Source organism: Myxocyprinus asiaticus, chromosome 3, assembly GCF_019703515.2.
Source record: "Myxocyprinus asiaticus isolate MX2 ecotype Aquarium Trade chromosome 3, UBuf_Myxa_2, whole genome shotgun sequence".
Taxonomy (NCBI): domain Eukaryota; kingdom Metazoa; phylum Chordata; class Actinopteri; order Cypriniformes; family Catostomidae; genus Myxocyprinus; species Myxocyprinus asiaticus.
The window spans coordinates 55,674,277-55,691,608 of NC_059346.1; the positions used below are offsets into that span (position 1 = coordinate 55,674,277).

General features: G+C 38.0%; 1 protein-coding gene across 3 annotated transcripts in view; it reads right to left on the minus strand.

The window, feature by feature from the left end:
- Window positions 1-356: 356 nt before the first annotated feature.
- Window positions 357-17,332, minus strand: part of LOC127417057 (integrin alpha-M-like) — a 60,228-nt gene continuing 43,252 nt past the window's right edge. For 2 of the 3 annotated variants that reach the window (XM_051656757.1, XM_051656775.1), the window contains 9 exons: window positions 17,050-17,129; window positions 16,821-16,907; window positions 16,619-16,679; window positions 16,016-16,117; window positions 13,930-13,998; window positions 13,298-13,405; window positions 13,073-13,171; window positions 2,351-2,461; window positions 357-2,230 (listed from right to left, as the gene is read on the minus strand). In XM_051656757.1, coding sequence (XP_051512717.1) covers window positions 2,042-2,230; window positions 2,351-2,461; window positions 13,073-13,171; window positions 13,298-13,405; window positions 13,930-13,998; window positions 16,016-16,117; window positions 16,619-16,679; window positions 16,821-16,907; window positions 17,050-17,129 — 906 coding nt within the window. In that variant the 3' untranslated portion in view covers window positions 357-2,041. The remainder of the gene's footprint in view (window positions 2,231-2,350; window positions 2,462-13,072; window positions 13,172-13,297; window positions 13,406-13,929; window positions 13,999-16,015; window positions 16,118-16,618; window positions 16,680-16,820; window positions 16,908-17,049; window positions 17,130-17,332) is intronic. The other variant, XM_051656765.1, reaches the window with a different exon arrangement.

The window sequence follows — 17,332 nt, forward strand, 5'->3', positions numbered from 1 at the left end:
CTTCCTATTTCTCTCAGATTTTAATCATATTTGGAGGGTATTTATAGACAGGGTGGCATGTTGACCTTTAGGGTGGGCAATCAGTTCTCTCTTTGGTCCCCCTTGGTCTTCTCGCCATCCAACTTGGATGTTTATAGATGTTTCTGTACTGAAGGGTAACTCCCACATAAACCTTACAACTCAAATGCTTCAGCTGTATCATGTATTCAAGTAATAAAAGATGTTTTCTTTTACTATTGTACACCTGAGTTGAAACATGAACATATGTATACTCACACACTGCACAGATCTGTTTTGTAACTCATATTTACATTCCAACAGATCAATGCTAATGGATTGGGTGTAAAACAATTAAATCAAATCATGTAACATTTTATTTCATTTTTGCACGTTCATCTGTGTATTTAATTTGACCTCTATTAATAAAAATGGGCTGCAGGAAATAAAATCTTTTTCACGTTTGTTTTACAATTGTAAAATTGCATTTAATGCATGTAAAAACTTTTGAAATCGTCACGGTATTCTCTTTGAATATTTGTGGTTCACATTACAAAATGGCACAGTGCCCAGTTATATCCAAAGCAAATAAAGTAAAAAATGCATATGAACATGACATTTTGGCTTTAAAGGTTTTTTTAAATGTATTTATTCCTGAGGTCCACTTACGCTCACTGATCATTTTGTAAGGAAATATGGTCCTAATAAAGTGCCCGACATGGTCTTCTGCTGTTGTAGCCCATTTGCCTCAAGGTTTGACATGTTGTGCGTTCTGAGATGCTATTCTGCTCACTACAGTTGTACAGAGTGGTTATCTGAGTTACCGTAGACTTTCTGTCAGCTCGAACCAATCTGGCCATTCTCTGTTGACCTCTCTCATCAACAAGGCATTTCCATCTGCAAAACTGCTGCTCACTGGATGTTTTTTTGTTTTTGGCACCATTCTTAGTAAACTCTAGAGACTGTTGTGAGTGAAAATCCCAGGAGATCAGCAGTTACAGAAATACCCAAATCAGCCCGTCTGGCACCAACAATCATGCCACAGTCGAAATCACTGAGATCACGTTTTTTCCCCATTCTGATGGATGATGTGAACATTAACTGAAGCTCCTGACCCATATCTGCATGATTTTATGCATAGCACTGCTGCCACATGATTGGCTGATTAGATAATCACACGAATAAGTAGTGCCTGGTGAGTGTATGTTAAAAGTTATATTTGATGGTCGTAACTTAGTCTGTCCATAACTATCTTTAGCCCTCTGATTATTAGGATTAAACAGATCAGTTTTATGCAAGAAACACCCCCTTCACCTTTGAAATGTTCTACTGTGCTTTGGTCCACTCACACATGGGCAGCGGTCTTATCATTGGGTTCAATATAGTGTTTAACTGCCCCATCCTTTAATAACAGTCTCTTTGCAATGCCTGCTTCACATTGTGACAGATTCATAAAACAGTTTGTGCTGAAATGTGCTGCATTAACAGTTAAGATCGGTCTAAAATTATCAGGGACCTTGGTAAAATAATAATAATAATAATAATTTCACTACTTAAGTTGGGATCCTTCAAGAGTATACACAAAGCTGCAGGTGCTACACACAGCCAGGAACAGCTCAAGGTTTGGTGAAATTTCATACATTTTAATCTTATCGTTAGTTCTTCTGATATTTATCAATAATAATATCTACTGGGATTTCTCTTTATTGCCTCACTGTGACTGGAACAGGTTTCAATGAGCATCACTGAAGCAACGAAGTTAATGTGATTATGTATTCACGCACCTATTGCCAAAAAGCTACGTTAGTTCTAAAACATTTTGCAGTATAGTTTAATTAAATAGTCATTTTTGACTACTTTTGAGTTCTGAAAGTTACCATATTTTCATAGTACATCAAACTACTTTATCTCAAAAGATAAAGGGACACAGGACATTTCTTCCAGGGCTTTTTCCAGACTGTTGGAACTCTGTCTGAACAATGAAAGCAGGTAATAATGGTTATTCCTCAGTCTTCTCTAGAATAAGCAGTCCGGTCAGCTTGAACTACAGTACTGGCTTCTCTGCAGTGATTTGTTCAGCTCCTCCATTAGATGTAGCACTCGCACCAGCAGACTCAGCAGGGACTTGTGTTGTAGTTTGGTCACCGTTGACTGTATTAAGTTCATGCTCACCACTAGATGTCACCACAAGGTTGTGTAGGTCATCAGGCGAAGACTTTTTGAAGAAACCCTTCTAAAGCAAAATCCAGCAGTGAGAATGAAAAACAGAATCAATTAGAAAACAAGAGTAGCAGAACGAAAAGAGATCTATAGACATTTCCAATTGTGTAAATGATGTTTTTTGAACACTGACCTTGTAGAGCACCACAAAGACGATCGCCAAAGCGATGAGTCCAAAGCTGACAGACAATGAGGCAATGAGTACTGCCAGGGCCTGAGATGGGACCTCCAACTCGGTGACAATCTTCAGAATAGAGAGAAATACAGATGATGAAAGCTGAGACCTTCTAAACATTCTCACCAGTTCTTTCTTTGCAGTCGAAAACTTCAGAATGAAGCAGTCTCTTGAGACCTTAAAGCGTTTGTAAAAATCACTAAGTTCAGTGGGTGTTATTAGGCATGACCAGTCCACTCAAAAATGAAAATTCTGTCATCATTTAAGGTGCCAATTTCCTTCTAGCGAAATCGAAGACTGAATGGTTGTGACATAATTTCGAATAAAATCTGTCCGATAAGTTTTTGAGTTCATTGCGGTGTTTCGAAACAGCTTTCCAGTGGCAACTTTTAGGAAAACTTTGTGCTGGCTGTTAAACACCTTCTTACTGCCAATGATCCACATCATCGGTGGGTGTGACCTGGAGCTCCACATACTTTGACAGCATCTTTTTTCCAGTTAATTTTTTCACTAATCGTGCATTCAAGTCTTGTAGGAATAATAGTATATACAAGATAAGTGCTTATGAATGCCACCACAAAGTCATAATTACAAGTGGGAAACAGAATTTTCTTCGAGCCCTGACTTTCAGAGTTGGAGGCGTGTCGATTTTTTTTACTATTTTAGAAGAATGATGATAAAACTTGCCAGAAAATAAGGCTCATTTAGCTGGTTTATGCAGCGACAAGCGTTTGCAACAAAACTAAATTTCCCATCATTATATGTGGCTACACAAGAATGATAAAATAGTTAGATAAAGCATTAATACACATAATGCGTGGCTTTGATCTTCATTTTGTTGCATTTGTGCTAAAAAAGCTTTCTGCCTATGCTAGTATGTAAAAAAAGACAGAAAGAAATATGAAATTGCAAAATGGGTCAGTTCTTTCAGACTAAAATCACTTGAACACACATCACATTGTATTTACGATTTTTCACCTCGTAAGTATGAACTTCTCAGGAGTACGCACCATAAGCTGAAACCACTGAACATAAACACACTGGAGTGCAGATTTGTCACCTTTTATATACTTTTATTTGCAGTAGTATCAATGCCGCTCTTTAAAAACAAGTATAAAAAACCTTTTTCATGATCATAACGTGGAATATTTTCACAAAATGTATCATAAAATACAAGAACAGAGGATAACTTTCGGTTACTCAAGTAGCCCCAGTTCTCTGATAACAGGAATGAGGTATCTCACTATGGGAATTTGACTCAGGCATATCCGACACTGGAAGCAATGACACCACATCTGTTAGCTGACAGACCAATCACAGCAGTGATAAGGGAGTCCCACCTCCCTATACAAGACACTGCCACAGGTCTCTTCTTCATTCTCCGCATATCTCTTCTCCGTGCAACCGCAAGGAGGGAAGTGTGGTGAGATACCTCACTCCTGTTATTCAGTTTTCTTTCTAACATGCATTCGGTATCTCACCATGGGATATAGCCAACTCCCGTATTGCAGATAAGCTTTCTGAAGCAGACCATCAACCGACTTGTAGTGTCCAATGTACACCCACCTAATCAATTCGCAAAGAAAGGATTGGGGGGGGGGGGGGGGGGTGACCAAAATATGACACTTGTGCTTCACAGTGTTGTTGTTGATTTGTGTGTATATTATTATTTTTTCCACATTGGTAGATTGACTACCCACACCAAGGACTGAATGAGCCGAGAGAGAGCCCCTCATAAACCTGCAAACAAGTGGGTGTTGACCTATTATACTCGAGTCAATTCCCACTTGTCAGGCCGATATGGCAGCGAGATAAACTTTGACGGTAGAAAAGGCCCTGCCTTTATCCAAAAGTTCCTGAAGAAAACACACAATGTCTGCCATCGAACATAAAAATGGAATAATTTGACTGTGTGCACACCACTGCTAAAACACACATCATTTCCAGACCAAAATATCACACTTGTGCTTCACTGTGTTGTTGTTGATTTGTGTGTGTATATTATTATTTTTTCCACATTGGTAGATTGACTACCCACACCAAGGACTGAATGAGCCAATGACGGCTCTGTAATACCCAGTCTGTGAAATCGAACAAAAGTGTGAGGCGAAGCCCAATTTGCAGCCGCACAAATGTCCTGGACTGAAATGCACTTAAACCGCACCCACGAGGTAGCCATGCCTCTGGTAGAATGAGATCTCAAGCCCTCTGGAGGTTGCAACCCCAGACTATTATAACTTAATATAATAGCTTCCACTACCCAGTGAGACAGGCAATGTTGTGATATAGGTCTGCCTTTACGAGAATCAGCCCAAGAAGCGAAAAGCTGATTATTCTTCCTCAATGCCTTAGTTCTCTCCAAGTACAAACACAGAGTACGAACTGGACACAGACAATTAAGCCGCTCATCCTCCGACGAGGAAAATGGTAGTGGGTGAAAAGCCAGCAAGTCCACCAGCTTACAGCTGAGCGCAGAGTTGTTCACCTTAGGCACAAAAGCTGGATTCGTTTTAAGAGACACTCTCAACAAATCCACCGCAACGTGCATACAGGAGTGATGTACCAACAAAGCATGGAGTTCACTAAGTTGTTTTGTGGTCGTCAGAGGCAGTTACATAGCTGCCTTTAACGAAAGGAGCTTCAATTACATACATTCAACTGGCTAAAAGGGAGGCTGAGAAAGCACGTTCAGAACCGCGGACATATTCCATGACGGTACTAGCGGTTTTGACACCCTGTTCAAATGCAGAGAGCCCCTCATAAACCTGCAAACAAGCGGGTGTTGACCTATTGTACTCGAGTCAATTCCCACTTGTCAGGCCGATATGGCAGCGAGATAAACTTTGATGGTAGAAAAGGCCCTGCCTTTATCCAAAAGTTCCTGAAGAAAACACAATGTATGCCACCGAACATAAAAACTGAATAATTTTTCTGTGTGCACGCCACTGCTAAAACACACATCATTTCCGATCGTACGCGGACCATTGAGGTAGCCCTTGCGCTCTGAATCATTTCAATCACCCTCTGGGGTAAACACTCAAATGAGACTCAAATTTAGCCTCTCATGGGCCAAGCCCAAATAGCTACTCAGTCTGGGTCGGGGTGAAAAATTTCCCCCTGCGTTTGCGACAGCAAGTCCCTGCGCAGCAGGTGGGGCCAAGGCTGGCCATTCAAGAGTTGTATTATTTCTGCCAGCCACAGTTTCCCTGGCCAGTACGGGGCAATCAGTTTGACTAAGTGACTGTATTCTCTTACTCTTCATAGAGTTGGAATGATTAATCTCAGTAGGGAAACACGTAAAGTAGCACGTATTGCCACGGATGCACCGTCTCTCGCCGTGCGATGTAAAGAGATCTATGGCAGCTCGCCTGTATCTTTCCCACAGCTGACTCACCACCTGAGGGTGAAGTTTCCACTCTCCGTACAGAGGATTCCCCCTGACCAGGAGATCCGCCCCATATTCATCACTCCTGGAATGTATGTCGCCCAAAATGAGAGAAAGCGTGCACCGCTCCACACAATCAGCTTTTGTGCCAAGCTGTGAAGTCGCTGTGAAGATGTGCCACCTTGTCTGTTATTGTATGCCACTGTTGTCGTGTTGTCTGATCTGACTAGGACATAATGGCTTTGAAGGTGCAAAGTGCTTCAATGTTAGAAACACTGTCAGTAACTCCAGAAAGTTTAATTGCGCGTCGCTATGCGACGCCGGCCAAACCCCAATCACTATTCTGCCTTCGCACACCGCGCCCCAACCTGTGAGTAATACGTCTGTCGTCACCACTTTCCTTCGACAGTGAATATATTTGCAAAAGAAAAAGACGCGCTCTGCGACGTACCTGAACGGCTCGTCTAACGAACTGTTTATCGACCACTCCTTGCGAGTCCTGCTGAGGACAGCTTCCAATAATCTTCACGGGGAAGTGATCGAGAATGAAGAGACTTGTGGTGGTGCCTTATATAGGGAGGTGGGGCTCCCTTATCACTGCTGCGATTGGTCTGTCAGCTGACAGACGTGGTGTCATTACTTCCAGTGTCAGATACGCCTGAAGGGAATTCCCATAGTGAGATACCGAACGAATGTTAGAAAGAGTACCATTGCATATTATGGTCATGTCTAGAGTGTTAGCTTTAACATTAGCGCCATGAATGCAGAATGTAAACATGACAAATTACACATTATCTACTGAATATATCTTTAAATCTTCATCGAGTTTCTTTTACTGATCTCCTGTGGATTCTACTCATAGAATGAGGCATGAAGTAATTGATACATTTATATGTCACATTGGTTGATGTTTTATGTATTTAAAACCACTATTAAACACTAGCACCAGGCAGCATAGGCGGTGTCTGAATGTTCGCAAACAGTGTACTGCTGCTCGACCGGTTTCGAGCATCTTTCTAGCTCTAAGCGAAGAGAAACTTCAGAGAATCTTCTTTTTTTAATCAATACAATGGAAAAAGAAAGGTGACATTCTGGTGGCTGTCATTCTGAAAGGTGGCTGTCATTTTGGCAAACATCTCATTTTGTGTCCCACAGAAGAAAGAGTCATACGGGTTTGTAATAGGGATGTGCGAGAGTAGTTGACTAAATGGTTCTGATGCTGCTATTCAACACTGGAATAACTAGTCTGTAAATATTTTTCCCCATTAAACTGTTCAGTAGTTTTACAAATTTATGTTTGGCTTTATATTTTTTTTACAAAGGCTGCACTTAAATTACTGTCATGTTAATGTTACACATTTTAAATATAATTAATAATACAAATATTATAAAAAAAAAAAAATTATAAAAAAAAGGATATCTGGAATACAAGTATACAAAGTTTTATTTCACCTCAGGCTGCGAGTTCTTCTCTCACTCGCTGATTGTGAAGGAAAATGTCCTCTCGTGAGATAAGCAGCTATCACTTGGCTCGCAACGTTGGCTTTCAAGACGCTATGGATGTTTTCACATTTGAGTCTTCTTTAAATCTGTGCGTGCTTGCAAGTTTTTTCCCACCGAGCTGACTTTTTCAAGTTCAGGATATTCACCTCGTCTGAGTCAGGTCCCGTCTTTCACCGGACCATGTTACTCAAGTAAGTAGCCTAGAAATTTTTACCCTGCTGACCAACAAGGCTATTTTCAATGATGTGCCAACTGCTTAAACTATCTTTTATTCTCTGTGCACATCATGTTCAAAACAATACATTAGGCTTAGTGTACATTTCTCACAGGCCTATTTTCTTCTATCCTATAGCAAGTTTTTGGCCCTGTAACTGTTATTGGTTAACGTTTTTAACTGAACAGCTGTCATATTACTGTAGATAATAGGCTAATGCACGTCGTGAAATATGTGCAACTTTTCAGCACATTTTTTTCTCTCGTAGATTTAGCTTACATGTGAATTATTTTCAACAATATCCTGACTGGTTTAATATGTTAAGTTACTTTTACTCGGTAAATTCCATTTATAACAGGCTATTAGGGTTGCTCTGTTGGTCCTGCACTATTCATTCAATTGTTTTCAATAAATATGCCTGTATATAATGTTGCTTCATTAAATGCATGTGATGTTCTATATTTAATGTAGCCTACAATGGTGATAATGCAAGGCAAGTACGTTGCATATAAATGGCCCTTTTTTCAGCGGAATTTAGTGTCAGATTTGGCTGTTGGAAGAATTTTAAATGGATCGCATAATAATGTTTTTTTACTGTTTTCTGAGGGTTGCTTTCTTTTTATACTAGTCGACTCCAAAATTTTCATTTAAACATCAGCGAAATTAGTCGGCCCGCACATCACTAGTTTGAAACAACATGAGGGTGAGTACATTATGACAGAATTTAAATTTTTGGGTGAACTATACCTTCAAGGAGCCATATTTGCCCCTGGAATTAATTTTCAAGGGTATTTTTTTTACTTCTAAAAACACATTTTGCTATCCATTTATGTCAAATACTTGAATTAAATACACTGAAATGGTAACAAGATAGGTAAAGTTTGTCAAGACACTTTGGCTTGACAAAGACTTGTTTGAAAGTTTAAGTTTGAAGGATATTCAGACATTATAGTAAGACAAACAGCCAGCTATTGTGTAACACATTTTAATTTATTTATTTATATATATATTTTTTTGGTTCCTGGGTAGTAAGTGTTATTTCCTAATTGCTTATGCCTCAAAAGTATAGAAAATGGCTATTATTCCCCACAAACTTTGCTTTTGTGACCAGGACAGTGATATTTTGAAATTTACCTATTTTCCAGAACATTCCAGATACTGTAGATTCAGTGCTGAGTAAACTTGGAGTAACTTCTAGAACATTCTAGAACTATCCAGTAATCTAAATAGTAGTATAAATTCAGGGGCCTTAAGCCCACCAGTTCAGTTTAGTTCCAGCTGCCTAAGTGGATACATATCAAGACCTTGCTGGACGCCTTGAAGTATGATGAGTACGGCTGGGAGGTCATAGAAGGCTTCAAAATGGTGGCATTCCTGATGGGTCTCTAAGGCGGTTTTACCAAGTTCCCTGCTATCTTTGCCTTTGGGATAGCAGGAACACCAAGGCGCACTACCACAGGTGGGACTGGCCACAGCGGACCGAGTTCTCTGTGGGGAGGAACAACGTCAAGTGGGAGCCACTGTTGGACCCCCGGAAGATGCTGATGCCACCACTGCACATCAAATTGGGCCTTATGAAACAATTTGTCAGAGCTCTAGATAAGGAGTCGGCAGCCTTCAAGTACCTTCAAGACTTTTTCCCTAAGCTGTCTGAGGCAAAGGTCAAAGCCGAACCACAGATAAAGAAGATCCTGGAGTGCAATGAATTCCCCAAGAAGCTCACTAGTAAGGAGAAAGTGGCTTGGAACAGCTTTGTTGCAGTGGTTCGGGGCTTCCTGGGCAATCACAAGGCCAAAAACTATGTGGAGCTGGTTGAGACTCTGGTGAAGAACTAAGGCGCAATGGGCTGTAGGATGTCCCTCAGAGTCCATATCCTTGATGCTCATCTTGATAAATTCAAGGAGAACATGGGAGCGTACTCGGAGGAGCAAGGCGAGCGCTTCCACCAGGATATACTGGACTTTGAATGCCGCTACCAAGGACAGTATAACGAGAACATGATGGGAGACTACATTTGGGGGCTGATTCGTGAAAGTGATTTACAGTATAATTGCAAATCTCGAAAAACTACTTGTAGTCATTCTTGTATTACTTTAGTATAAATACATGTTAATTTGGATTCATATGTTGTTTTTTTCTTACTTTATGTGAACGAAAAGACACAAATTCACCCCTTTTCTCATTGGAAATAGGTCAATTTCAAAATATCACTGTCCTGGTCACAAAAGCAAAGTTTGTGGGGAATAATAGCCATTTTCTATATTTTTGAGGCATAAGCAATTAGGAAATAACACTTGCTACCCAGGAACAAAAACTGTGTAACATAGTGATCAGACAGACTGTCACAGATAGTCAGATAAACCGTCAGATACAGAGAGAGATAGAGAGAGCAAGAATGAAACCATATTCAACCCAAAAATGAAAATTCAGTCATTGTTTACTCACCCCTGTGTTGCTAACCCCATATGACTTTCTTATTCTTAACACTTAGGGAGAAATTGTGAAAAAAATGCTGTGCTCAGTGATGTCATACAACGGCAGTTTATGGTGACCACCTCTTCAAGCTTCAAAAGGACACAAAAGTATAATTCAGATGTTTAATAATTTATTCCATGAGATTCATGGTTGTTATGAAAGCATACGATAAGGTTTGGTGAGAAACAAACCAAAATCGAATTTATTATTTAGTGAAAATGTTCACTGACCGTTGATCTCCTGTGTGCGTTCATGATAGGGCACAAGAGTAACAGTTTCGCAGCCCCCTCGCGACATTGGGATGTTCGAGCGAAAACTCATTTGTTTATCTAAAAACAGGTCCTCCACAACGATAGCGACAAAAGAACACAACACAGCTGCACACAAACCAGAGAACAGAACTTACTAAACATGTGTGAAGAGTTTGTAGTCAAAGAATTTATGCATTTCTATGCCCAGCCTTATTTTTTTGAGAGTTTTTGGACCAGTGCCAGTTTACAATGGATGGAGTTACCCACACGATGCTGAAAATAGAAAACAAGCGATCATTCCTGTAACAGGTTCAGTTCTCTTGGGCAATGGAGGAGTCAGAAGGCAATGAAGCAGTGCAGGCAAGACTTTTATTTTTCTGCCTCAGATTCTGGGGTGACTTAATGCAGTCTATTCACATAGATTCAAACACTCAATCAGATAACAAAAGAAACTTTTAAACACTCAGTCAGATAACGAATACACTCAGCAAGCGTCAAGTTCATGCTCTAAGGGCACTCTCTCTCCCAACTGGTGAGCTGGTGTGGCTTTTAAGTCTCCCTCCGCCATCACTATAACAAGAGACAGGTGTTAAAGATAATTACAACCCAAGTGACGAGCCTTACCACGCTCTTTCTCCCGCAGACAGACACATGACCACGGCCCCATCACCACAGTTCCGTTGCTCATCACTGCTGGTTAGAACAAAAACTCTGATTACCATAGAAAATATACCTTTTACCACGTGTCGTTTGCCGTCAGGTTAGAACATGATGTGATTGTGGCTGCCTGTAGCCTCCTCTATGTTTCTGTTGGATTTCCGAGTACTCCATTCAAAAAAATAAGGCTGGGCATAGAAATGCATAAATTCTTTGACTACAAACTCTTCAGACATGTTTAGTAAGTCCTGTTCTGTTTTGTGAGCAGCTGTGTTGTGTTCTGTTGTCGCTATCGTTGTGGAGGACCTGTTTTTAGATAAACAAAACAAGTTTTCGCTTGAACAGCCCAGTGTCGCAAAGGGGCTGCGTAAAATGTTGCTCTTGTGCCCTGTCATGAACGCGTACAGGAGATCAACGGTCAGTCAACATTTTCACTAAATAATACATTAGATTTATGTTTGTTTCTCACCAAACCTTATCGTATGCTTTCATAACAATCATGAGTCTCATGGAATAATTTATTAGACTTCTGAATTACACTTTTGCATTCTTTTGAAGCTTGAAGAGGTGGTCACCATAAACTGCCATTGTATGACATCACTGAGCAAATTTTTTTTTCACAATTTCTCCCTTTGTGTTAAGAAAAAAAAAGAAAGTCATATAGGATCAGGGTTGGGAGGGTTACTTTTGAAATGTATTCCACTACAGATTACAGATTACATGCTGTAAAATGTCATTTGTAACGTATTCCGTTAGATTACTCAAGGTCAGTAACGTATTCTAAATACTTTGGATTACTTCTTCAGCACTGGTAGATTTTTTTCACTTGTTTTGACTATAAAAACTCTGCCAGTACATTAAGACAAAATACACATGTTAAAAATACATTCTTTGAAAAACCTAAATATCTTATGCAGTGTTGTTTCTAAAACAAGATTAATCAAATTGATCTTGTTTTAAGGATTTTTAGATATTTTTTCAAGAAAACAATACAAAAATGATTATCAAGAATACGATTTTTGCCCTAATATCAAAGATCTTACTAGAAAAATAGAAATTATGATCCAACGTGAATTTTCTTGATAAAAAATGATCGTGCCTGGTAATGTGCATGTAAAATGGCTAGAAATAGCATTTTAGCTTAGCGTAAAGCTGACACTTTACACAAGGTTTATTTGTATTTCTTCTGCTCCAAACTTACTTCAAACTTACTTCTCTGTCTGCTCGTATGAATGTAACACATCATAAGAAAGTGTTTCACCGCTGTTCAAATGCACTTTGGATCACATCATTTATATGTATAAATGTTTTCCATCTGAAAGGACTAAATATTAAATGAAACAAATGACAATAAAATGCAAAGTAATCTCTTCAGTAATCAAAATACTTTTTGAATGTAACTGTATTCTAATTACCAATGATTTAAATTGTAACTGTAGTGGAATACAGTTACTTATATTTTATATTTTAAATACGTAATCCAGTTACATGTATTCCGTTACTCCCCAACACTATATAGGATTATAACAACACAGGGGTGAGGAAACAATGACTGAATTTTCTTTTTGGGCGATCTAATCCTATAAAGCAGATCAAAGGTCTTTTGTGGGTTCAATGTAAGTCTATAGGATTTTTCTGGTTTTTGATCTTTCGCTGTGTGAAAATCAGTTAGAAAAGACATAGCACACTATTCTTGAACAGTCTGAAGGTCTGTGCCAAGTTTGGTGAAAGTAGCTTGAAAGCTTTAGGATGAGTTCAAGTCAGATATTTTGGTCTTCGTTTAGAGATTTTGAAAAAACCCTAAACAAAATTTGTAGATAAACAGTATGTTGGCTTTGTCAAGCCAACATAACTTCATTGTCAAAACCCATGATTAGATATTATGTAACATAACAAATGTCAGATAACAGATTAAAAACAGAGGACTGATCAATAAATAATAAAATTCTATTATTATTATTATTATTATTTTGTAAATAATATAGCTCATAAGCCTCATTGTACGTGGTTTCTGATTACCAGTTGCAAACTGGTGTATTAATATACTTAAGAATTCAACTGATGTGTGGTCACAGGTGTGTGTATATAAGCTATTTTACAACAGCTTCCAACATGGCTCATCCAATCAGATTTAAAGCTGGAACTAACAGTTTTAAAGTTGATGTTAGAGGGGGAAGAAGTTGACGTTTTCTTACAGAAAGCTGCTGAGAGTCATCGGGGGGATACTGGATGAACTGCTCACTGTCAAACAAGAGAAATCCCCAACTCCTGATGCTAACCTGCAAACCTCTCACCTGAAAATAACACGACAGATATATAATAAACGAAAAGCCAACGACATTTGCCCTTCATATGAATATATAAAGCAGCTATTTTAGAGAACATACAGTATGTGAAATAAGTTAGAACTAATATTTTACCTGCTTGCCTGAACTGATATTCCCAGTAAACACAAAGTTGATTGGTGTATCACGAGTCAACAGATGAATAGTGCAACCAATCACATGACATGTAGATACATCACAATGCTGTCAGACAAAAAGGTGCAAGACACATGTTACCATAGTAAGAAAACTCTGACAGTCAATATGTGAGGTTAAGGGATAAGTTCAGCCAAATATGAAAATCCAACATCATTGTCAATAAGTCTCGCTATTGACATCAAACCTGACACAATTCTTCTTGACATGCCATTTTTGAAAATACTTGAATCTTAATCAGATTATCGGTCAATAACAACTTAACTGTCAGTCTGTTACTTGCACAAAGCTATCATATGACTTCAGAAGACAGGAATATAGCACACAAGTCAAATAAAACTACTTTTATGGAAATTGTATGGTGTTTATGCCCATTTTGTAGCTTGACAGTGTCAGTCCCCATTCACTTTCATTGTGTGGAAAAGAGCAACCAGGACATTCTGTGAAACAAAACTGCTAAAATGTTCTTTTGTGTTCCACAGAAGAAAGTAAGTTATACAGGTTTAGAACAACATGAGGGTGAGTAAATAATGACATGGGTGAACTACTCCCTTGAGGTTCCATAAGCTTACCGATATCATATTGGAGCTTTTAACATTTTTGGGTAGACCTTGCTTTTCACAGTTCACACCAGTTCCATTCTGGATCATAAACACACAACATATACACACACGAGAGAGAGAAAAGAGGAAATGACAGTTGGCAGTGGTTTAGCACAGTAAGTTTATCTCCTACTTCTGCTCTACACTAAAAACTTCATTAGATGCTTTAAGAAAGACTTTCACAAACACACACAATAACACTTTTTCTTGTGACAACTTTTTTGAACACAGTACAGAGAGCACTGCGTACTCACAACACATTTAGCTTATTTTTACTTCAGTTTAATTTGAAGGCCAAAGGGAACACTTTTAGAAAGGGTCAGTCGGGAAGGCTTGAGGATTTTATCATGCAGTCATGCTACTTCATGTTTGTAAATGTGTCCTGACCCCTGATTCTGTCAGATCTCATGTGATGTGATTGTCTGTGACTGGTCATGGGTAAGGATCACTTTGAGGGTAAGGGTCAGTTCGATCAGGTTTAACCAAGTTAGTTAGGGTTAACTTGGTTAGCCAGATAAGTTTCAGGATAACTTGGTATAAATATGGGTATCTACTGGAATTAGGGCTGTCGACTTAACGTGTAAATTAAATGGGATTAATTATATAAAAATTACATGTTAAAAACAATTGGGCAATAAATCAGCAGGGGGCAGTAAGCGCAACTCCAGCTGAACAGACAACAAACCACAGCTACTAACAGCAGAAAGTACAAGATGAGAATGCATTTTTGCATTCAAATACAGTTGGACGGACCTGTAACTCTGAATGCATTGTCTCGAGATGTGTTTTTGTAAGTTTTAAACTATGTTTAACTTGACACAGCGACACGACCAGAGTGAGACACTCCAAAAGCATAAATACTGTCTAAATACTGACGCATCCTTAGAAAGGCCTTATAATAAATCTACCTCATACAGATTGATGAATTCAATAGCAATGGCTTATGTTCAATAATATGTAAACAAACAATTTATTGCCTACTAAAGCCACTTTTTTGTTGCCTAATCATTGATTTACTCGTCTGCCACAACAATGTAATTTATTTCAATTGTCTGAATTATTTTATTTGTTATACATTATATTAAAAATTATTTAAATATCATTATTTATAATTATTTCATAATTATTTGTTGAACTATTTATATATATCAGCAAATACTGATATATGCGACTAATTCGATTAATTAATCAGTACATCATGTAATTAATTTGATTTATTATTGTAATTGATTGACAGCGCTAACTGGAATAATTAGCTTACAAGCGATAAATACCTCTTGTTGTTCTGACAACATTGCTGAATATACTTTACCCTTGCTTGGAAGAGCAGCAAATCCCATGTTCACCCAAAAAAGTTTCACTCTACCCAAGTAGGCAACGTTTGAAAAAATGGGACCCAACTTAACCTCCTGAGAACCCGCGTCCACTTGCGTGGACATTACATTTTGGCTCCGCTATAGGCTATGAATAATTTAATTAAATTTAAAACGATTGATCTCAGTTCAGGACACTCTAGGCTGTCATTAAAGGGTTAAACTTTCGAAGCACCAAGTAATGACCGACAAAACAACATGGCGCAGATCTCAGCTGAGTTTGTCTTTGGGAGAAATGGCAACAAAACTACATTTGGTAAGAAATGTACATCCAAAGTGATTGGATGATGCTGGCCATTACTTTGAATCAGAATTATTTATGGTCATTTCTGATGTAATGTCTGTAACGTCTCAAAAACATGAATAACCAACACTCCTGGAAACATAATAAACAGTTTGATAAAAAAAAAATCTGTCTTTTTATAGCTTGGTATTATTTTAACACAACTTAGTCCTGCTGTCCACATGTGTGGACATACATTTTTAGGAAAATTATTTGGTGTAAACAACATTTATTTGTTTATTTTTTTGCATGTTTATTAGGTGCTATTAGTTACAAATCAAAAAGGGGAATGGAAAATGCACACAGCAGTCATGCTCGGGTATCAGGATGTTAAAAATTCTTCCACAACATTCCTTGTCATTCCAACATCAACTCCCATTAGTACATGTCACAAACTCACTATTTCAGGTAGAGTCAAGCTCCATGAGAACCCTAACCCCAACTTCTCCAGCAACACGAAGGAAATATTCACAGGTACAGACAATTGTCCATTGTTCTCAACCTAGTTTTATTATGTAGGTAGGGAACAGAGAGAAAACTGTTAGTTGTGTGAAAAATCAAATAATAATATGAGTATAAATTTAAAGCCAACATAAAACGGCATTCACAACCCATTTTCTGAAAAGATCAAAATTTTGAAAAGTTTGCTCGTTACTTTATCATGTTGTGCGGCTCACTCCTAGTTAAAACACAGCGTAAAACAATGTCTAAATTGCTATTTGGCTATTAGGTAACATTATTTCGGGGCCTAGTGATGGTAGCTAAAAAAAGAAAAGTAATTACATTTAAAAGTACATTTATATTTATGCATTTGGCAGACGCTTTTAATCCAAAGCGATTTACAGTGCATTGTATCAGTTTATGTGTTCCCTGGGAAGCGAACTTATGAATATGAATGAATTGTGCTTAAGAAGACCAGAAAGAAAGTAAATGGGGTCAATTTTAATTTCATGTTGATTTGAAAAGAGCACTGTATGTGGATTATGGACACCAAGTCCTTTACCATATATTCATGTTCAAGCTGTGTGCTGTGAGGATATCTCACAAATCGTGTTGAGCCTCCACTGAAATATAAACAAGCAACATTTCTGTGAAAACATGCACACTGAAACCACACACAAGCAATTATTTCCTTATTAACATATTACAATTACCCATAATGTACCATAAACAATCTGAAGTGAAAAAAGAAACTTGCCACTTACTCTCTCACCACAACATTAATAGGAAGTTTAACGACCACGGATGCAGTTGCGAGATTGTCTTGCGTTGTGTCATTGTTCTCATTTTTACTATAATGGGAAGAAAAATCTTAGTTTAGCTCTAACAAAAAAGGACAAAAAACAACTTTGTGATGCGGCACATACTGTATATACTGAAGGTAGTGAAGTTTACAGTATGGTTTGGGTTTAAATTCAAGTGTTGGGGACTGACCTTTTGACTAATGCATTCACAACCAAGCGCTTGTTTACAGCTACAGGTGTAGATACTATAAATGACATCAATAATGTGGTCTTTGGAAAAAAAAAAAGAAGAAAAAAAAAAGACAAGATTAATAAATTAATTAATAAAAAACAGTTTATAGCTGTATGCATCAGCAAGCTGCACTTTTAACCAGTATTATATATATATATATATATATATATATATATATATATATATATATATATATATATATATATATACTGTATATATACACATGTATATATTATAATAT